General features: G+C 37.2%; 1 protein-coding gene across 4 annotated transcripts in view; it reads left to right on the top strand.

The window, feature by feature from the left end:
• FOXP2 (forkhead box P2) overlaps window positions 1–22,840 on the top strand; it is a 997,693-nt gene that overhangs the window by 287,337 nt on the left and 687,516 nt on the right. For all 4 annotated transcript variants that reach the window (XM_030215772.1, XM_030215771.1, XM_030215773.1 and 1 more), the window contains one exon: window positions 6,017–6,194. In XM_030215772.1, the coding sequence (XP_030071632.1) occupies window positions 6,027–6,194 (168 nt within the window). In that variant the 5' untranslated portion in view covers window positions 6,017–6,026. The remainder of the gene's footprint in view (window positions 1–6,016; window positions 6,195–22,840) is intronic.

The following is a 22,840-nucleotide window of genomic DNA, read 5'->3' as shown; positions in this document are numbered from 1 at the left end:
TTAAATATGAATAAAATAGAAGAGAAGAGATTCTGAGGCACTGCAGTGCTCTTTTCAGCATTACTTTGCTATATTTTAGAATTCAAGAAGAAAATGACTTGATAACTATCAGAACTTGATGTGTAGCATATTTAATGTTATAGTGGTAGGTCAAATGTTCAGCATTGTTAATTATTTCACTGTCTACCATTGTTTTCAGATTTCATGATAGGTGTGACATACATTTAAAAATAATGGTCAAGAAGCTATAGTATGATTACACAAGGGCATTTAAGGGCTCTTGTAATATTAAAGAAATATTTCAGATTCATATGTAAATGGTGGAATTTAAGGATAACTTAGCCAGTGTTCTAACTTTTCACATACATCTTCTGATAGAAAGTCCCAGCCATAAAACTTTCATATTTCTGACTGCATGTATACATTTAACATTTAGTTGCTTCTTTTACTTTATCTGTAATATCATGAACTTTGCATGCTTCGTAATGTCATTTTCAAATGTAATAAACAATGCTGAACATTTCATTATTTAATTACATCACATTAGAAGATTAACTGTTGGATAAGCCCCTTTACACATCATATTGTGTTGTGCAATAAAATACCTTTTCTCTAACTAATTTTGGATTTGTGTAGAACTTGTGTTCAAACAGTTGTTTATTGCAAAACTATACCTGAGTTGTATGAAATCTGTAAGCCAGACTAAAGAAAATATATTATTTACATCTTTAATCACAAATTTTATCAAACATGCACTGTTTTCAATGAAAAGTAGTTTAAGCAGTTGTAGCTAATCGTTTTTGATGTACCATTCAGTATTCCTTACTGAATGTTCTTGCATTTTAGAGTATTAACGCCTCTTATCTGTAGAATATGTATAGAACAGTTATTAATATGTAAAGTATGTCACTATTTTTAATGCTCACAAGTTATTTTTTTTTTCAAAGTAGACCTTGCTTTATTTATTAATTACTTCTATCCTATTGAAAACTCTTGAATTTACTAAAGAATATATAATCTTTCTTCCCCCCCCCCCCCTAAACTGTGTGTTGACTGGTTTACTTTGCATAAATAAAAGAAATCACTGTGGCATGTTTAGCACTTTCATTTATTATGCAGTATAAAGCATTAGAACACCACTGCTTTATTACATATGCATTATGCCTATTTATTTTTAATGGTAAATTAATTCCAACCCCATTTTTCCAACTTTTACAGAAAGTTGATCTTCAAAAAGTTGCATTTTAGTAAACACACCTTTGTGTTCAAATTACTGTATTTCTAAACTAGTGGTCCTGCCATGCTTATGTTAGTTTTGGAGCACTGCAACTCTACGTTAGATAAGTTTTCCAGACTTAGTATATGACTAAGAATGATTGGCATTACTTTTAACATACACAAATTCTTGTTTTGAAAACCTCTGTATTAGACAGTGTCTTATGATCCCTGTTATTTCATTAAAGTTTCAAACCACATGTGTTCTAATGATATCTTAAACTTTTGACACTGGTGAGATTTTTACACCCATTAGCAAATTCCATGATTAATTGTTGCACATTTGTGCCAGTGTAAGGTGCCCAACTGTTGTTTTCCTCACCTGCCAATGAAGCCTAATTTTGGAAAAATGCCATCCCTCTTGATTTGAAATATAATATGGTGCATATGGATATTTACAAAATCTTTATTTTAAAAAGGTGAAGTTTTAAGTTTACATTCTTACATAATATAATGTGAATAGTATTCCACCCCTTTATTGGGAAAAAAATCCTCAGGTCCTCCTAATAACTCACTATTCTATTGTGGCAACGTTGTACTTTTTGATATTATATAATTATCCTGGAGCACTTTATTTAAGAATATATAAATTTGTTCCTGTGTTCACATAAGCAAGTAAATATGTTGAATTTTAAACCAGAAGAACCTACACCTCTGTGGGGAAAAAGAAACATAAAACAAGTCTTGCATTCTCTACTACCCTATCATAAAGTAAGGAGGTCTAATTGAGCTATGCCTTTATATCCTGCTATTTGTACAAATAAAAGGCCACATTTTGATTCAAAATAAACACAAAAGCACTGTTGTGACTATAACAGGGAGTCATATACTAATTTATATAATAAGTGGTTGTGCATGCTTTATTCAAGATTATGGCTGCAAGAAATGGCATGAATTGCTGGGTGTGTTTAATGCTGGATTATAGCAATTTGAAACATGTCAAACACATGGCTAACGCCTCATGCTTCACTCATTCTTGCGTAAACCTGCATAGCCACCATCCATTATACCCTTGGTAACAACACAATTCTGCAAGTAAATATTGTTACACTAAGTAACCTTTCAATTCAAGTTGTTTAGGAAGAGAAAATGCAATCTTGTGCAGTCAGTTCCAGTGTCAGTTTAATGTTTCAAAAGGGAAGTGGTGTAGAGAATAAGTATCTGTACAGTGACTTCTGAAGAAAAAAAAATAATAAGAGATAGAGAGAGAGAAACTTTCCCCTAGCAATGATTTTTTTTCCAAAGGCCTTTGTGATTGTTTCACTTTTTTTAAGTAGACAGTGGTGCCTGTATAATAGAACTAAAGATTCTTTATACATTAGAAATATGCCTTATATCTTTTAAAGTTTATAAGGAAATTCTTTCCACATTTTGGTAAGCAGATTAGAAGTATTAAAATAAAATTCTGTAGCTCGTGTATGAAAGTCAGGGAGCATTGCTTATTTTAAAATTATTGTTATATATGTTCTCAAATAAATTGGTGTTACATACCATATGTAACATATATAATAATAGATATGTAGTATTGCTAGTGTATTTGGAAATTAAAGTATGGATGAAAAGCATACATTTTATCATTGCTCATGTTTTTGGCATCATTGCTGGTTTGCTAGTACATTCTCACTATTATTGGAAAAGGAGTAAGATGATACTTTAGTATGATTTCCTAGAAGTTCTTGAGCTTTTGAAATTCCACATCTCCAAATTGAGTTCATTAGATGCAAAAATTTGAAAGTCAGCTTTGATTTTTCCAAAATACATTCTACTTCTTAATTTGTCATCTCCTCCTCGTTTGTTGTATGTTAAGCCTCACCCTCCCTTCTGGTTCACTGGATTACCGATTCTATTAATTTACTTTCAGAAATTCCTAGTAATGTGCACTAGTATTTAGGTAAATCCCACCAATAATTTTTATACTAAAGTCATCCCTATTGGCTATGGTTTCTTAAATCTCAATAAAGAGGCTGTAACACATTTTAACTTAGCCAGTAGGGCCCACACAGTGTATGAAACCCTTAGGTTTATATGTTAGTTCTAGTAACAGATTTTGATTTGTATGAATACCTGGTTAAGTTGTTGATAGGGTGCCCAACTGGCAAGCAAAGAAGTCTACCTTTTACTCTATACACATATAGCTGATATTCATGCAGCAGCTCATGACTGAAAATTCTCTTGTATAAAACAGTGGTGTAAAATGTGGGTGTTTGATATGTATTACATTTTTGAAATTTTAATGTTCTCACATAGTTTTTCTCTCCTGACCAATTTACACCCCCGAGAATGCCTCACTCTACTGGGGCTAAAAATACACATATTGTGAAATTAAATACCTACTTTTAGTCAGCTGAAATTCAGTTTGGTGGATCGACTCATTGCACTCAGATTTCTGTTTTTACGCTTGTATTTCATTATTAAGCCTTTGAAAATGTTACCCCGTTAGTATTAGTCACATATGTAGTGCATAAATAAAGTTTTAGATTTATTTAATTTAGTTTCTTATTCTGTAATGTGTATCAAAGTATGTATCAAAGTATACAGGTGATACAATCCTACTAGTATATTTTCTCTACTGTACATCTCAGTGTATTACATGCTAAAGACATTTAATCTAAAGGTAATGTCTGCTTGCACAATTAATGAAATACATTAGAATTTCTATATAACTAGTAAGGGCAATCAGACCATTTTCATTGAATATTTTAAGCATTCTGCATGTAACATTTAAACCTAATTTGAATGCTTATTTTCTGCCCAATCTCAGAAAAGAGTACACGCCTTGTGTTCTTTGTGTAATATTCATCATCATGTATATCATATTTTCTATTTTTTGGTATTCATCTTAGCTAATGTTGAGTAAGACGAGGATTGTTTTTTTCATAAACACATCTGATTTAGCAGCAGTTTATCATTGTTCAGGGCAGCTGCCACCCTTTATATTAACTGTGTTCATGTTTGTTTTGCTTCCGGTTTCTTCATGGTCATATCTTAAATTAGAAAAGATAACCATTAACCATTCTAGGGAGATATTGAATGAAGAAAGTCAGTTATGTCATTTGCCTTGTTTTGAGCTAATGATGTTTTTGTCTGCTGAAATTGAATAATTTCATTAAAAAATATTAGGCTTATTTAGCTGCTATCACTTCCTTTGCTTAACTTGCTTATGCTCATTATTTGAAGATGAAAATACTGATTTTGAGTTGTATTTACTAACACTCGGTTTGTCACTCATTTTTAATATGATGGAAAACTTCAAAGAATGGATTTATATTATGCCATGTATAAACATAATTATACTTTCCAATTTCTGCATAATATTTAAAAACTGGAAAAGTTAGTGATGATCAAGGGAGTTAATAAATAGTCTAGTGTGAATATTGTAGTAGATTTTGGGCTGGTTTTCAAAGCACTTAGACTTATAAAGTTTCATAGGTTAATATGTAACTTTGTAAGTCTAAGTGCTTTGAAAATATGCCTCTTTATTTCTTTCAAGCAAGCTTGATTTAATAGCTTATACCGTGGTATGATAGATGTATAACTTAGGAAGATATTTTATCAGTCTTTCAGTACATATAGCATATTTTGCAATATAATATAGAAAAGTCTTGAGTCTCTCTTGACATCAGGCTTACATAGGACAACTGTGTTAGCAGAAATTGGTCTTCTTACATTTTGAATATAAAATGTACCTTGAATTTGATTTGTATGAGCACATTGGTTCTTCATTTACTGCAAAGATTTCAACTGATCTTGGCAGGACATCTCATTGCTATCCGGAAAGTACAGTATATTTATGCAGTGAAAATGATAAAACATTTATTACTGTAGAGAAGGTAATATGCATAATTTATGCTGTTTTTAGCACAATCATTAGTGATATTCTTGATAGATTTTATTTCCAGCTTTCATATCTAATACATGCCTAGAAAATTAATTTTATATCTTTCATTTATTTGCCTATGTTAAAATTGAGTTTTAAGTCATCTTCAAGTGAACAGTTTGATTGCTGCTCATGCATAAGCTTAATTACTTCCTAGGAAGGACAGCATTAAATGTTTTAAATGTCAGAAAAATAAATGAATATCAGCCATTTGATTAAAAAAAATAGGCAATATCTGACATGGTTACAGCAGGAGCTTTTTCTTAAAATGCCTCCAAGGCAAAATTTTATTTAGGAACTAAAAAGAAGCGCATTATACTATTTATCATTGGTCGGGGCTATATGATTTTCAACACTCTTACAAAATTTTAATTTTGTATGATTAGCTGTGCATCATTAAACAGCAGTCTTGTATAAGATATGGTGTAAAATCCTGACAGAATCAAGATAGTGAATATTTTAAATAAGGCTGTATAGTCATCCATGGTTGTGGTTGTCAAAGCTAGATAATAAGAAGTTTAGAAGAGAGTGTGCTATCATGCTTTCATTTATGCAGATTTTATAAGAAGACTTTCAAATGCAGTCATTCCTAAGTACTATTTGGGCATACTGCATGCATGGTATGTTATTTTGGCTGTTAAACATAACCACACAAAGAATACTTACAGAAACCATAATTTCAGTGATTAGCACCTGGTTGCAAGCTGAATGTGTACTGCATTTCTTGGCAAATTACTAAGCAAGGATTTTTTTTCCTGCTCTTCTAAAGATGCTGTCTCTGTAATTGGTACAGAGGGACATCTTGATAATGGAAGTGTGAAGGTGTAACGTGTGTGTTAATTGATACTTCTTAATCACTTTCAGGTATTAAGTCATGATGCAGGAATCTGCAACAGAGACAATAAGCAACAGTTCAATGAATCAAAATGGAATGAGCACTCTAAGCAGCCAATTAGATGCTGGCAGCAGAGATGGAAGATCAAGTGGTGACACGAGCAGTGAAGTAAGCACAGTAGAATTGCTGCATCTGCAACAACAGCAGGTAAGTTTTTGTTTTTGCTTACCATTGTCTTCAAACAAATAATTCTCTTTGATTGTGCATTTATTTCATTAAATCAGTGTTATATCTAAAAATATCTTTTATAATTTCCAGTCTATTCATTTATGATTCTCAAAAGATGTTTCATGTTTAGAATATTCATTTTGCATGTTGTTTTTCCTTAAATACATACGACATGTTTACAAAACTTATTTTAATGCTTTATAGTAAATGTTTTTTTATCCTCCTCTTATTTGCCCTGTAATATTATGATGCAAAATGTGATATTTTTTTCCCCACCAGAGGGCCACATAAGTTACTTGATACTTTTCCTTGCTTATTAAAGACTTGTTCCAAAGTCTGAGCTAAGGTAAATGTATCACAACTATTTCAAAAAGTACCAATGTTCGGTTCTTATAGTTAAAATAATTGAAAATGATGACTCTTCACTAGAGGTTGAACTGTTTGTCTGCATATTGATATCACTAAAACTATTTACAAACAATTCTTTCAATAGCATCTGTTATATTTACATTGATTTTGTTTGCTTATATATTTTAAATAAATGTTAGACCTTCAGCTTTTGTTACTTAATTTAGGATGTAATCTGCTAGTCAGCTGATAAGACATCTCTGTTCTACAATACTGTTGTTTAATTTGTGTGATATTGCACAGACCCTCATTCTAATTTAAGAATACTCATGCAGAGTCCTTTGTCTTACTCTACTAAATAGTATTAGTTGTATTGTAGTCTAATTCTACATAGCACAGCTTAATTAATAAGCACTCCATTTATAAATATAGTTATTCATGATTGAAATCCGAACATCTGTGCACAGTGCCAGAAAACTTTATTTTAATCAGGGGTAATGCAAACAAGAATTGTATAAAAATATATCTAATTTAACAGATAAATCTGATATCAGTTGAAATTTACAAGGATGATGTTCATTGCTTTTGATGTGCCCAAGTTAATTTGGTTATGGAACTGAAATAGAATTTTTAAACGTTTTATTTTTTGTATTTATTAACCTCCTTTAATGAGGGGATTCACCCAAGTGGTGTACAGCAGGTTTTAAAGAAATTATTTTCATATGAATTATGCTAGCAACAAACTTCTTTCAAACATGCTTTAAGTATTGTTGAAATAGTTTTTTCAAACTATGATTCAATGTAAATAGTGTATTATAATAGCTTTTTCTGACAATTCTTGACAGTGCAAACATAAATATATCAGTGGCATGAAGTGCCATGTGCTGTCCCTGCAAGCATCAGTCCTGTACGTTAATAGCCACTTTTTCTCTATTTTCCATGTTTCCAGTACATAGCATTTCTTTGTGTATGTGGTGGTGGGGAGGGAGTGAAGGGAATGGAAGAAGCAAACACAAAATAAAACACCAAAGGGAATAACAATTAAAAACAGAATTAACCAGCTGAGTGCTTGTAACATATTTTTAGGAAGCCAGCATAGAAATATCAATCCTTCCCAAAAACAAAATGTGGTTAGGTAGGTGTTAAGTAAGCACACACAGGGTGGGAGTGAGGATAATCAATATGCTTAATGGAATTCTAGGAGTCTTGGAGGTATGCTTTAGCATTATATGTAGACTTCCTTCAGACTGTGAATGTCTGTAAGTGATTCCCTCTCTAGAAATACTAACAGTGAGGTCATATTTGAGAATCATAAGTCAGCTAATCCTGTCAGTGCTCAATATTGATAAGTAGTCCAGTAACCCATTTTACCTTTAATGAGCAGTGTAGTATTATTGGTGTATTTGATCTGTTTTAAATTCTCTTCTAATTTGTTTAAGATATGATTGACTTCATTTTCTAAATGGTTTAATGCATTTTGACCTACAGTTTTAATATTGGATCTTGTATATAAAAATATCCTCTAATAGATTGTTTCCTCTTGTTTTATCTTTAATGTCTTGCCATTCTTGTCTTAATATTTTAGATACTTTAGATTTAGATAGCATGTGCAGATCTTTATCTGCTGTCATTTGCTATATTGCTGTGTTACATTGTATGTCTGGGCAAACATTTGAGGCCTACCATTTCTAGCCTATAGGCAAGTCTTTTTATTATTGGTCAGGCTTTGTGACCCATGAATATCATTCTTGAGGTACAAAGGTTAAGAAAATAGCGCTGTTAAATTTCATCTGAAATTTAAGAAACTGGTGGTATTCCAAACAACAGTAATCCAATAGGAATTTGTAAGGTTGTTTAATGTTTTGAAGCCATTTATGAGCAGTTTGACTGAGAGATGATCTTTTCAACTTTGCATTAACTTGCCCTGGTTGAAATGAAGGAGTAACATTGATGCTTATTTACTAGAGAAATAGTGTTTCAAGGATAGCTAAAAATACTTTATTAATTCAATTGTTAATGCACATTGCTTGGCCATGACATCACTTACTGATTAAATAAAGCTAAAATAAGCAAGACAAAATACAGATCTCTACTGAGACTCTTATGTGAATACTTCTTTGAATTAGGACAGTACTGCTTGTGGCTTGATTAATTATATCAGTGTGAGAAGTCTGTCTGAAATCAGGCATTTACACCTCAACCATGTTTCAAAAGAGAATGACAGCATTCTATAATATATTGTAATATATATTGAGTGATAAATGGATTTGTCCTATCATAAGCCAAATGTTGGGTGTAAAGATATATTGCTAGATGATAGATAACTTTTTAGCCCAGTGTAGATATTTATCAAGTTTTAATTATTGTAAAAGCTCAGATACAGTAGTATATAGTGAAATATCTCATGCGAATATGAGCAGCTTAGAGTCTTTCCATTATAATCTTTTAATATATTATATAGTCATCAGAAAATTAGAAGGATACAGTTTTATTCCATACTTCTCTTTTTTTCATTTGAATCTTTTCTAATATGTTAAACTCAGTGTTAAATAGAAGAATCAGTATTAAATAGGAATAGCATATTTCTGGTGTTGTTTTTTATTAAACGCTTTGATCAAATTATTCTGCATTAGATGTAGAATTCTATTTTGATATTAAGTTGGCAGAATTAATTGTTTGTGCCACTGAGGTCAAAATAGTTGCTAAAAACACTTGATTGCTTTACAGGGTAGATTTGAGCTTGCATTTTGAGTATTCATTAAGTCACTTCTACCAAGATATACTTCTAGAATGTTTTATGTGAACACATTACTCTGAAGGCGTTTCAGGTATTTGTATTGAAAACATTTTTTTATGTTGTGCTTTGTTATTATTATATAAACAGTTCAAATACTCTTACTTTTATGAGATTTTGGCCTTTATAGACATATTTGTACTGCACGGCAATCTTTTTTTATGTGTGTATGTGTTTATATGTGTATATCTATATACATATCTATATATACAGACACACACACACATACATTTTCTTCCTTTTGACTGCTTTACAAGAAAATGAAAACCATTATTATCCTGTTTATTTTTCTTTACAAAGCATCAAATTATATAGCTGTCCATATTGGATTGGTTAAGTGGGTACTGCAATCAGAATGGGAAGGAAGGTCGGGTGCCTTCAGCGCCAAGCCAGGAAGAAGAGGGAATATTGGCATGCTGCCCTTTTGAGTTTGTCTAAACGTTGTGAACCTGCAAACTATGACTGGAATGGTAGTTTTTGAAGAAATAATTTTGGCTTGTTGCGTGCTCAAATATGCTTTTATTGTTGTTGCAAGTATGATGTTCAGGAAGTTTTATGTATAAAAAATCCTTTTGCTGATTTATTTGCAATAAATTAAGATACAAAAAAATAAAAGATATCAGTTGTTCACCCACTGTGACTCCTATTACAGAGCTAGGTTAGGTGGTTGACATGGGAATTACTGTGTACTAACAGTTAATATGTTCCTCAGAAGTTAGTATGTGGTAATTTCCACATTAACCACCTAACATGGAAGGGAGCACAAAGGGGGTAATTAAGCACCAGGATGATCCTTGCTAAGCCAATATTCTCCAAAGGGTGCTTTGGGCTGGATTCTATAAATGGCACTCAAAAATGGGTGCCAGAAAAGATTGCCACTAAACACAATTCTATAAAGGGCAGATCCACGCATAACTCCTAATTGCTGCAAATTAAGTGCTTGTTAATGTCAGTAATTGACTGTTATCACCTAATTAGCCAATTAGTTTACACACAGCTTACAGATCCATGCTCAAACTTGTTCTTCCAACTTTGGGTGGCCTATACAGAATCCAGTGGAAAGTGACAGGGAATTCAAATGGTTAACGTAGGAGTACTTATTGCAAGCTGTTAATGCAGCAGATAGGGGCTCTTTTACTAAGCCGTGTAGGCGCCTACATGCACCCAACACATGTCAAATTGGAGTTACCGCTCGTTTACTGTGTGGCCCTTGCGGTAATTTCAATTTTGGCACGTGTCCGAAAAATATTTATTATTTTCTGACATGCGGCAGCTACACGAGTCAAGTGGCATTTGACGTGCGTAGACAATTACCGTGTGAGACCTTACCACTAGGTCAGCGGCTTGCGGTAAGGTCTCAGACCGAAAATGGACACACGGTAATTTTCATTTTGCCGCAAGGCCATTTTTGGCAAAAAAGACTCTTTTTTGTAGGTGTGCTGAAAAATAATTCTGTACGTGCCCAAACACGCGTTTATACTACTGCAGGCCATTTTTCAGCACACCTTAGTAAAAGGACCCCATAATGAGGCACACCATTAATGCTACCTCAAGAGGTGTAGGTAACTCTATCACATATCTGCCATTCAATAAATGCACAGTAAAGAAATTGTTGTAACTGAATGGTGGAAATGACCCTAACAGTTAATTCCTCACAGTTAGTGCACATTAATTTTGACAATTAATATGTGGTAACTACAAAACTTTATCACACTTTAGTTAATGGGAGGGAGAGAAGGAAGGCAGAGGCTAGACGGAAGGAGGGATAGAGAGATGAGACACATTGGATGGAAAGAGGGATAGAAAGAGGATATGCCGCATGGAAGGGGGAATAGATGGAGACCACACACTGGATGGAAGGGAAGAGAGAGAGCAGATTCTGGATGGAAAGGGGGGGGAAGGGAGAAAGGGGATAGAGTTTGAGAGACTGGAGAATAATAAGAAGGAGAATAGAGAGGGGGGAAAGGAGAGAGATGGAAAGCTGAAGGTAGAAACAATAAAAAGAAGAAAATTGAAGACTAGATAGTAAGAAAGAATTAAATCTGGAGAGCGGTAGAAAAATAAATTGAAGAAAGTTGAAAGGCAAAGGAGGAGAGAGGAAAGAAAAATGACAAATGGACAAGAAATCCTGGCAAGAGTGTTAAGAGAAGATAAGCAAATCAGAAACCAGAGACTGGGAAACAGAATGATCAGACTACAAAGGTTGAAACAAGAATTTTATTTTTAGTTTAGGATAAAAGTAGTGTGGTAGCTCTGTTTATTTTCATTTTATATTTATTAATGTTTATTAAGTGATATCTTTTCATTGGACTGTTTTTGACTGTTTGGAGAACAAAACCTCCTTCTTCAGATCACTACAGGATACCATAACAGCAGTATACTATCCTGACTTGAGGAAGGAGGTTTTAGCCTCTGAAATCTAATTGAAAAATGTATTTAATCCAATAAAATGGTATTTATTTTCCATTTGTTGTTTTATTTGCATTTATTAATTTGTATTGTAGTGGTTGGAATATGTCAGTTTTTTAAATTTACGTCTATTATCTTTGCATAGTACATGGGGACACATATCACTTTCCATTTCTTTGGTGTTGCATTGTATGCAGAGTTTGGCTTCTTGAGTGTTCGGTTTAATTCCTGTGTACATATTTCTATTTTTGGTTTGTGGTTACTTATTCTATATACTGGGTGAGGGTTTACTTGTGTTCTTTGTGTGAAAGAGACATACATTGACTGTGCAGGATCGATCTGCATTAATCTGGCTTGTTTAGATTTCCATTAGGTTTATTGATGCTTGTATCGACTGCAGTGTTTGCGGTGCTGTCTTTTCCTAGTTAGGTCCTTGTTGTGCAACTCGTGGAAGTTACTGTTATTATGGTATGGTAGAATTGCACTGTAGGTCCTGAGTGGCATTTGTAGTGTTTTGCATTACTTCACACTATGCCTGATACTGAGTTTTGGATTGGATTTAGATCACACATTTCCCAGAAGTAGCTCAAGGCAAGTTACATTCAGATATAGTAGGTATTTCCTTGTCCCTGGAGTGCTTATAGTTTAAGTTTTATACCTGAGGCAGTGGTGGGCAGTGGTGGATTAAGTGATATGTCCAAGATCTCAAGGAGTGGCAGTGGGATTTGAATCCTGGCATCACTGGTTCTCAGTTTGCTGCTCTAACCATTAGGTATAGATATAATGCGTATTATCTGAATCAGTTGTATCTAATGTTTGGTAACTCAACAACAAACTAAAGGCTAGCAGAGCTGAAGCCTAGTGGTTTTTTGGCAACCTGCCAAAAACATTGCTAGCTAAGGGGTCCTTTTATAAAGGCAGTCTGAAAAATGACTTGCGGTAGTGTAGGCGCAGGTTTTGGGCGTGTTCCGATCCATTTTTAGTGAGCCTGTAAAAAAGGCCTTTTTTTTGCCGAAAATGGACCTGCGGCAAAATCAAAATTGCTGCGCATCCATTTTGGGTCTGAGACCTTATCATCAGCCATTGACCTAGCGGTAAGAATCTAGGTGGTAATGACCTACACACGTGAAATGCCACTTGGTGTGCGTCCTTTATGCATGCCAGAAAATAAAAAATGTTTTTCAGATGCGCGTAGCGGACACGTGCCAAAATTGAAATGACTGCAAGGGCCATGCGGTAACCGGGTGGTAACTCCAGTCTGGTGCTTATTCGGTGCGCCTACGCGGCTTAGTAAAAGGGCCCCTAAATTATTTTAAAGTTGCCAGTAACCTCAAGGTTTCTGTTACAGTACTGATGAACATCATTGTTCACGTGGCCAACAGGAAGGTGCTGGGCTGAGGGGATAGGGCTGACTGAGAGCCAAGTGTTAAAGTACCTGCAAATATTTCCAAAATACTGCAAATACTATTCTATTTAATATATTGTATTATTTTGCTGTGCATTGTGTTGATTTTTTTTTTAGTACATAATTCCCTGGAGTGTATACTATCCAGCTTATTTTCGAAAGAGAAAAACGCCTATAGTGCGACCTAAATTGGGAGACAGACGTTTGTCTCGCAAAGGCGCCCAAATCGGTATAATCGAAAGCTGATTTTGGGCGTTTCCAACTGCACTCCATCGCGGAAACGAATAAAGTTGACGGGGGCGTGGTTATTAGCTGAGGAGAGATGGGCATCTGTAGCTGATAATCGAAAAAAAAAGGCGTTTTTACCGTGATTTTGGGTCACTTTTTTGGACCCTTTTTTCACGAACAAGTCCCAAAAAAGTGCCCCAACTGCCCAGATGACCAGTGGAGGGAATCGGGGATGACCTCCCCGGACTCCCCCAGTGGTCACTAACCCCCTCCCACAAAAAAAACCCACTTTAAAAACTTTTTTCCCAGCCTTTATGCCAGCCTCAAATGCCGTACCCACCTCCATGACAGCAGAATGTGTTCAATCCTGTCACAGCCTTTCCCTGGGTCAGATGTGGCTCTCGGGTGCAGTACAGGGTCACATCAGCATTGCATTGTGGTGGGTGTAGGGTATTGGGCTCCGTGATTTCATTAGCTTGTGTTACAGTCTCACAATGTTGGTAGTTGGTAGGCTCTTCTCCCATGGTGCTTTTCCCCCTGCCTACTAGGTCAGAGTGTGCCCTGTTGTGTTTCCTGTTGTAGTCCATGTGGTAGTGGCCATTTTTGTTAGCCAGTTTTAGTTCCCTTTCCTGTGTTAGCCACGTTAGACAACTTAGTTATTCCCTTGAATGTGGCTGAATGAGGGCATTGTACAGCATTCTGCCAGTTCTGACCTACTGCTCATCTCAGTACCAGGGAGACTCGTTGCCAGTGGGGCACAACCTCTGATCTGCAGTTAACTGTGAGTAAAGGCGGTTATTCCAATAAAGGACGTTTTCGTAGAGATTAGTCTTCAGGTGTCAACTGGTGTGCCAAGGTTATATAGCAGCAACCAGTCCTAGAGGCCTGCGTGTATGCAGGTCCCTGGAGCACTTTTAGTGGGTACCGCAGTGCACTTCAGCCAGGTGGCCCCAGGCCCCCCCCCCCCCCCAACTTGTAACACTTGTGCTGGTAAATAGGAGGCCTCAAAAACCCACATGTAGGTGCCTTCTTCACCCCTAAGAGCTATGGTAGTGTTGTACATTTGTGGGTTTTGGGGGAGGGGGATTGGGTGTTCAGCACCCTTGGTAAGGGAGCTATGCATGTGGGAGCTTTTTCTGAAGTCCACCGCACTGACGTACATAAGTACATAAGTAATGCCATACTGGGAAAAGACCAAGGGTCCATCGAGCCCAGCATCCTGTCCACGACAGCGGCCAATCCAGGCCAAGGGCACCTGGCAAGCTTCCCAAACGTACAAACATTCTATACATGTTATTCCTGGAATTTTGGATTTTTCCAAGTCCGTTTAGTAGCGGTTTATGGACTTGTCCTTTAGGAATCCGTCCAACCCCTTTTTAAACTCTGCTAAGCTAACCGCCTTCACCACTTTCTCCGGCAACGAATTCCAGAGTTTAATTACACGTTGGGTGAAGAAACATTTTCTCCGATTTGTTTTAAATTTACTACACTGTAGTTTCATCGCATGCCCCCTAGTCCTAGTATTTTTGGAAAGCGTGAACAGACGCTTCACATCCACCTGTTCCACTCCACTCATTCCAAAACTGAACACAATACTCCAGGTGGGGCCTCACCAACGACTTATAAAGGGGCATTAAAACCTCTTTTCTTCTGCTGGTCACACCTCTCTCTATACAGCCTAGCAACCTTCTAGTTACGGCCACCACCTTGTCACACTGTTTCGTCGCCTTCAGATCTTCAGATTCTATCACCCCAAGATCCCTCTCCCCCTCCGTACCTATCAGACTCTCATCGCCTAACACATACGTCTCCCGTGGATTTCTACTCCCTAAGTGCATCACTTTGCATTTCTTCGCATTGAATTTTAATTGCCAAACCTTAGACCATTCTGCTAGCTTCCTGAGATCCTTTTTCATGTTTTCCACTCCCTTCCGGGTGTCCACTCTGTTACAGATCTTAGTATCATCCGCAAATAGGCAAACTTTACCTTCTAACCCTTCGGCAATGTCACAAATATATTGAACAGAATCGGCCCAGGCACCGATCCTTGAGGCACTCCACTACTCACCTTTCCCTCATCCGAGCAAATTCCATTAACCACCACCCTCTGGTGTCTGTCCGTCAACCAGTTCCTAATCCAGTTCACCACTTTGGGTCCTATCTTCAGCCCGTCCAGTTTATTTAAAAGCCTCCTGTGGGGAACCATGTCAAAAGCTTTGCTGAAATCTAAGTAGATTATGTCTATAGTTCGTCCCTGATTCAGTTCTCTGGTCACCCAATCAAAGAACTCAATGAGATTCGTTTGGCACGATTTCCCTTTGGTAAAACCATGTTGTCTCGGATTGGGCACGTAGCAGTTGGTGTCCTGGCATATCAGGGGGGTGAGTGTACTATGAATCGTGGCCCCTCCCACGACCAAATGGCTCGGATTAGGACGTTTTTGAGCTGGGCGTTTTTAGTTTCCATTATCGCTCAAAAAGTCCATTTTTTCGAAAATACGGTTCGGCCTGCCCCTTCACGGACCCGTTCTCGGAGATAAATGCCCATGGAGATAGGCGTTTCCGTTTGATTATGCCCCTCCACGTGTATTAACAGAAGGAGGCAGCTGGTAGACAGTGTTCCAAAGTGTACTTACTGCTCCACCCTTTTTTTTTTTTTTTTTTTTTTTTAAGAGTGATGCTCATTCAGGGGAAGTAATGTTCCTTCTAAGCTATGCTAAACATTCATAACTGAGTAGAATTCAGAGAAGTTTTAAACATATAGTTAAACTATAGGCAAACAAATAAGGAAAGGATGCAGAGGATGGCTCATGGAATTCTTTCCAATCTCCATGTGATTCTGTGTTCGTGTACGTACAGGGCTGTATCTTTAAGAAGTGCTCACAGAGTAATATAACAGAAAAGTTTTGCTCATGTCAACTCAGTTGTTTCCTCATGAAGAACAATTTTTACTTATATCAACTCAGTGCTTAGAGGGAACATTGCCAAAACTGTCTAAGGGGGTCTTTTACTAAAAATTAGCTTGAGTTATCTTCAGCAGGGCCCATAGGAATAAAATAGGACCTGCTGCAGATCACTCAAGCTAACCTGTAGTAAAAGACCCCCTAAATGTTTTTGGTTGAAACTGAAACTGCTGCCAATACTCGTTACCTGGTTTCAGCCAAAAGCGAAAACTGAAATTTGGTTGCATGAATGTGAACCAAGGAGGCCCATTGGGGACTGTCATTGCTTGCAGTCTGCAGCCTTCTATTAAACCCACAGGAGATTATTACCCTCATGCCTCAGGAGCTATAAGCACAAGCTGGCAGCTGGGAGAACCATTTTACTGAAGGACTTCTAAACAAATCTGGCATGTTTAGGTTCCTTAGTCAATACAGACATAGTTACATATCCTCCGAGACACGAACTTTGTGAGAATGTGTAAAAAAAATATATATCATTGCCATCTTTTTATGCTTACCCAAACTGTGCACAAATAAGAGAAAGTAGATTTGGAATGTTTCCCATTTTATATTTAGTTATAAAACTGATTAAGGACAAGCAGTGATATAGATTATTCTTATTAAAATAGGGTAAAGGAACCCAGTTGCTGGTCTACACTGTGAACCTTATACTAGCCTGATAAAAATCCAGAATGAAAAAAAACACACTAGAAGTAATGGCAATCATTTTGAGAGCACAGGTGACATGAGCAGGAGCAACTATGGAACACTCCTGCCCAGACTACACCCCTAGACCACCAGAGATGTAAGATAGGCCCATGTGGCAGTGGGAGAGACAACTCCTGTGCAGAGGGGAGGGGGAAGAAGGGAGATGAACATGATAAAGCACACATTTTTGGCTTCCACGAAAAACACACGATCAGTTTCAGCCAAAACCAAAACCATAGCTGTAAATTAAAACAGCTTTTCAGCTGAAACTGGGCAGAACAAGGATTTTTGGATGGTTTTGGCACCGTAACTGAAGCTGAAACTGAAATTTGGAGGCTTCTAGTTAAGGGCTGATTTGCTAAATAGCATTAAGCTATTAATACATGGTTAGTGCGTGCAAACAGGCTACCACAGAAAGGTGTTAAATCAATTATTGTCCAATGTCATGGTTGGAGAGTAGACATGGTAGCATTAACCAGCTAGTGCATTATACTTAACACAATCTAATGTAGAGTTAACATGGGGCATTTAGCTCCGTAAATATGAGTGGTAAGTGCTCCTGTGTTAACTCTATGCAGGTACTGTATGCTAATGACATTAGCACATAGCTTGCAATAAATATATTTAAAAACTTCCCCCAGAAGTGCAGTTTTAAATCTGGGCTTATCATGTGCATCGTTAGTTGGCATTTATGTATTATTACGAGCAGGTGTAACATGCTGGTGGATAAACATGTTGAGGTGTTCATGTATTGGTGTTATAAAATATGGCATATACTAGGAATACCCAAAACAAGCCTCTTTTCTAGACATAAATTGCTGTATTTGCAGAGTGCACGTGTAAGTTATTGCCCTTTATAAAATTGCATGTTGTGCATGTTTTGTCTATTACACATGTAGCTAGCTTATGTAACCATGCCTAAAGTATATAAAATTACTTTCTTTGTGCATACAATTCACAAATATCCAACTTTTAATTTTACCTTAAAGGACATTATTAAGTAATAATTTTACTTTGTTTTACACTTACACAATCTTGGTGAGCAAGGTTTTAGTGGACTATGATTCCTATGTACTAAAATGTGAGAACATTTTGCAAATGGGATCTATATATGGGAAAATACATGAAATAACCTCAAACACACAAAACACCATACTTTTAGCAGTTATGTGTATTCCTTAATGTATGTCCCATTTGCAAAAGATTTGCAAATTATGCCCCTCTTAAATATTAAAAATTCACACAGTCCAATATGCATGAAATTTTCTGTAGTTTTGAATCATTGAGCACTTATGATGCAGCACTATGCAAAACAGGTCATTAATTCAATTAATTACAATTAAAACTACATTTATATTTTGCGATTACCACAGAAGTTCAATGCAAATTACAATAAAAGTAATTCAGAATTTCTTTTCATACACCTTACCTCATTGGGTGCAGTTGTCTTTTTTTGGCAGGGCCCCTTAGCTAAATTTCTAGTGAAAGCTTGTGACAGAGCTCATTTGCATCTGTAGTAAACCTTTGAAGAAACAGACCGCTAACCAATAGGAAATCCCATGGGTTGGTGCATTGTCCTTCAGGTTTAATGTATAATATGCAAATTTTGAAAGACATCATTAAGGTGGTCATTTTATGAAGCGTTTTCTGCATGAAGCATGCAGAAAATGACTGATATAAAACAGCATGTAAAAAGAAAGTGTACTGCTAGATTGTACCTATTGTTATGTGACCTGTGTGTGTGTATATATATATATATATATATATATATATATATATAAAATAAAAGTGGGAGGATAACCAAGGATGCCAAAGACTGAGAAGATGTATAATATATATATAGAGAGAGAGATTTTATTTTTTTCATTCCTATAAACATAGGGTCCGATATTCAGATCGCAGGAAGCAGTCCGCATAAGATCAAACTTCTGCTGCCTGCAGCGCTTTCACACGGAGGTGAGAAGTGCTGTCATGTCAGTGAAGGGGGCCGGCGTGGAGGGGGGCGGGAGCAGCGGCGAGGAGGATAGCTGGACAGGGGGGAGGGCAGGGGAGCGAGCAGGGTTGGTGGACGGGAGGAGGCCAAGGGAGAGAGGAGGGTTGCTGGACATGGGGGAAGGGCAGGGGAGAGAGGAGGGTTGCTGTACATGGGGGGAGGGCAGGGGAGAGAGCAGGGGTGGTGGACGGGGGTAGACCAAGGGAAAGAGGAGGGTTGCTGGACATGGGGGGAGGGCAGGGGAGAGAGCAGGGTTGGTGGACGGGGGGAGGCCAAGGGAAAGAGGAGGGTTGCTGGACATGGGGGAGAGGGCAGGGGAGAGAGGAGGTTTGCTGGACATGGGGGGATGGCAGGGGAGAGAGCAGGGTTGCTGGACATGGATCGATGGAGGGGAGGGCAGGGGAGAGAAGAGGATTGCTGGACATGGATGGATGGAGGTGAGAATTATTAAATTTACAAGAACAAAAAACTCGCCCCTCAACTTTCATTTCTTCCTTTCGCTCTTTCATTACATTTTTGAAAACAAAAAACTCGCCCGTTTTAACGGGCTTAACGGCTAGTATTTTATAGAATAGGTTTAAATTTCTTGTGCAGTATATAGAATATGCTGTGCGCCTCTCCACGTGACCAAATTTAGTCATGACTATTTAAGCCATATTTTACTTGCTGTAAATGCTGATATCTAAATTGGGCACAGAGCCAGGTGTATTCTATAACAACATGCATAGATTTTAGAAGTGCCCATGGCAACGCCCTATTTTCAAGTATGCAACTTAGAATTTAAGGGGCCATTTTACTAAGGTGCTTAGGCACCTAGGCATACCCAACGCGCATCAAATTGGAACTATCACCCGGCGACCATGTGCCCCAGGTGGTAATTCCATTTTTGAAGTGTGTCCAAAACATGCGGTAGAACTTTTCTACCGCATGACGCTTATCCGGTGGAAATCGGCAGTCTACGCACATGGCTGATTACTGCCCGGTTAACTCATGAGATCTTACCGCTAAGTTAATGGGTGGTGGTAAGGTCTCAGGCTGAAAATGGACATGCGTTGGTTTTAATTTTGCCGCACTTCCGTTTTCGGCTACAAAAAAAGTCCTTTTTTGCAGGCGTGCTGAAAAATGGGCCTGCATGCATTCAAAACACACACATACACCAGCATATGCCATTTTTCGGTGCACCTTAGTAAAAGTGCACCATGTTACAGAATATGCTTAGCGAGTTGTCACGTAAATCTTGATTAATAACAATGCTGATAATTGCGTGTTAACATCCAATTGACTGCTCTAATTGGCTATTTAATCAATTAGGTTACGCACATTGTTATAGAATACGCTTTGATGTGCACGTGAAAATTAAGGCGCAATACATAGAGTCCCGGGGTTTGCTTTTTATTTTTTTGGCTGGCTCAAACTTAACTGGTTAAGTGAATATTCAGCGCTGGCTAGTTAAATTTATAGCAGCCAAAGATAGGCCTGCTATTGAGACAGTCCGATGTGGCTGCTAGACTTAGCTAGCCAGTGCTTGAATATTCATGGTTAGCTGGTTATATTGTGCAATATAGCCGGTTAGCCACTATGAGCTAACTGAATATTCCATGGAGGTAACCGGCTATCTTCCACTGAATATTAGTAACTAGTAAAAAAGGCCCGTTTCTGACAAATGAAATAGGCGCTAGCAAGGTTTTCCTAGGAGTGTGTATGTTTGAGAGAGTGTGTGTGAGATTGACTGTGTGAGAGGGAGGGAATGAGAATCAGAGTGTGTGCCAGGGGCTCATCACTCCCTCCTCCCTGCCAGTTGCAGGGTCATCCCCTCCCTCCCTCCCAGTTCCAGGGTCGTCCCCCCTCCCAGTCCCAGGGTGCGTCCGAGTTTCATGGTCCCCCCACCCTCCGTCCCTCAGAGTTTCAGAGTTCCCACCGTCCCAGTTCCAGGGCCACCTTCCCTCCCAGTTGAAACAGCTGTAGACTTGTTTCTGATGGAGCAACAATTTAAAAACGACAATGTGGAGCAGAAGCTGCTAGGTTTGTTTGGTTTAGAGTGTATGGCAATGACAGCAGCGTGGGTGAGTAAAGGCAAGCTCCTAAGACTCTGGGAGGAGTTAATTGTTTTAGTTGCAAGGAGCTGTGCACCCTAGCTGACCTTGTTAATCACCCAGGGCAGAGTTCAGGGCAGAGTTAATTGCTTGACTTGCAAGGAGCTCTCTGCTTGTTTTAGGACTCTCTTTTCCTTTGTGTACTTGCTAAACCGGATATCTATGCCACCTCAAGTTTCCGGCTGGAGGCTTCAATTAGAACGTTGGAGGTGCCTTTTATATAGAGAGATTAGCTGGTTAAATGCTATATAACCCGCCAGGAGCTGTTCCTGGCCAGTTAAATAGTGCTGAATATCGGCCAGTTTGAGTTCATGTACACACATTTACCTCTGAGCAAGTGTAGATTTGTTTGCTACTGGGAGTCATTGTAGGAGCTTAATTTATAATGTCACACAGGTACCTGTGTTGCCCTTATAAATTGAGGGGTCCTTTTACTAAGGTGTGCTAAATGATGCGCAGCCCATTTTATATCTATGGGCTTAATGCACACTAGATTGTTAGCACACCTTAGTAAAAGGACCTCTAAATCTTTTTGGACATTTCACTTAAATACCCTTTTATGAAATTACCCTCTAACTGTGGGACCTGTTTATGGTGTTTACCATATGATGTGCCAAAATTAATACTCAGTAAATGTAAAATGTTTGCATTAATGTAGAGAGTGTACCCAGCATCTTACAGTACACAAAGAAAATGTCTTTACTGATGTATTAACTTCATTGCAGATAACATAGTACAGTTAGCTGTATCTATTCAGGTGGCATAAAATTTACCACATTATCTGTCGTGTTAACAGTTAATTCACAGTATCTACCATCCATAGATTGCAGTCCCTGCCCATTTGCCTCTATTCTCTATCCTGTTACACTTCACTTCTTAACACAGAAATTTGTACCCATTACTGCTGTGGTGCTGTGTTAATTAATAATGTGGTGACCACTGTTAGTAAATAGGCTCCTGTGTGTGTTTCTATTGCTTTGCTTTATATATTGCTTTACAAATCTAAACTTAAAAGTTTATTTTATGAAAGCCAAAACAGAAGAATATTTTTTTAAATAATTGATGAATATTGGTTCCTGTTTTTATCATTTTTATGATGATAAAAACAAAAGAATACTGTTAGTTCTTTAAAAAAAAATAAGCATCCTGTTATATTCCAGCTGTGAACAAGTAATCCCTTTCATGAAATGTGAGACGTGGTTTCTTTAGGTCCTTATTTGGCTCTCATTTAACTATATACATTACTTGCTTTAGATGTTCAACATAATAAGTAGGCTTAAGTAGCTTAGACTTTTAAGGCAATAAAAGCTGTAGAAAATTGGATAGCACTCACTTTGATAAATTTTATCTTTCTATGAATTGGGCCTATACTATTGTTTTCTTTAAGGTTTTTTTTTTGTGGTTTCGAGTTTTCTTTTCTTTTCTTTTTAATTTAAGGAAAGGATTTAAATCTATTTACTACACAGCTGTGTATCTGCAGTGTGTTGTTAAGTTACACTCACTGTAGGTACACCTGGTAGCATATTCATTGTGTCTGTCTTGCATGAAAGCATTTACTGAAAAATATGACAAGAACATGTTCAGCTAATGAGGTCGAATGGTTGTTACATTAAATTTAGGCGGTGTTTTCTATTAGGTTTTATTTATCTGTATTTGCATTCAATCCTTTCACATTTGTTATCTCTTGCCCGATTCCAGGGATGGGG

The sequence above is a fragment of the Microcaecilia unicolor genome, chromosome 10 (assembly GCF_901765095.1).
Source record: "Microcaecilia unicolor chromosome 10, aMicUni1.1, whole genome shotgun sequence".
Classification (NCBI taxonomy): domain Eukaryota; kingdom Metazoa; phylum Chordata; class Amphibia; order Gymnophiona; family Siphonopidae; genus Microcaecilia; species Microcaecilia unicolor.
The sequence above is the reverse complement of the archived record's forward strand: the minus strand, read 5'-3'. Positions and strand labels throughout refer to the sequence as shown.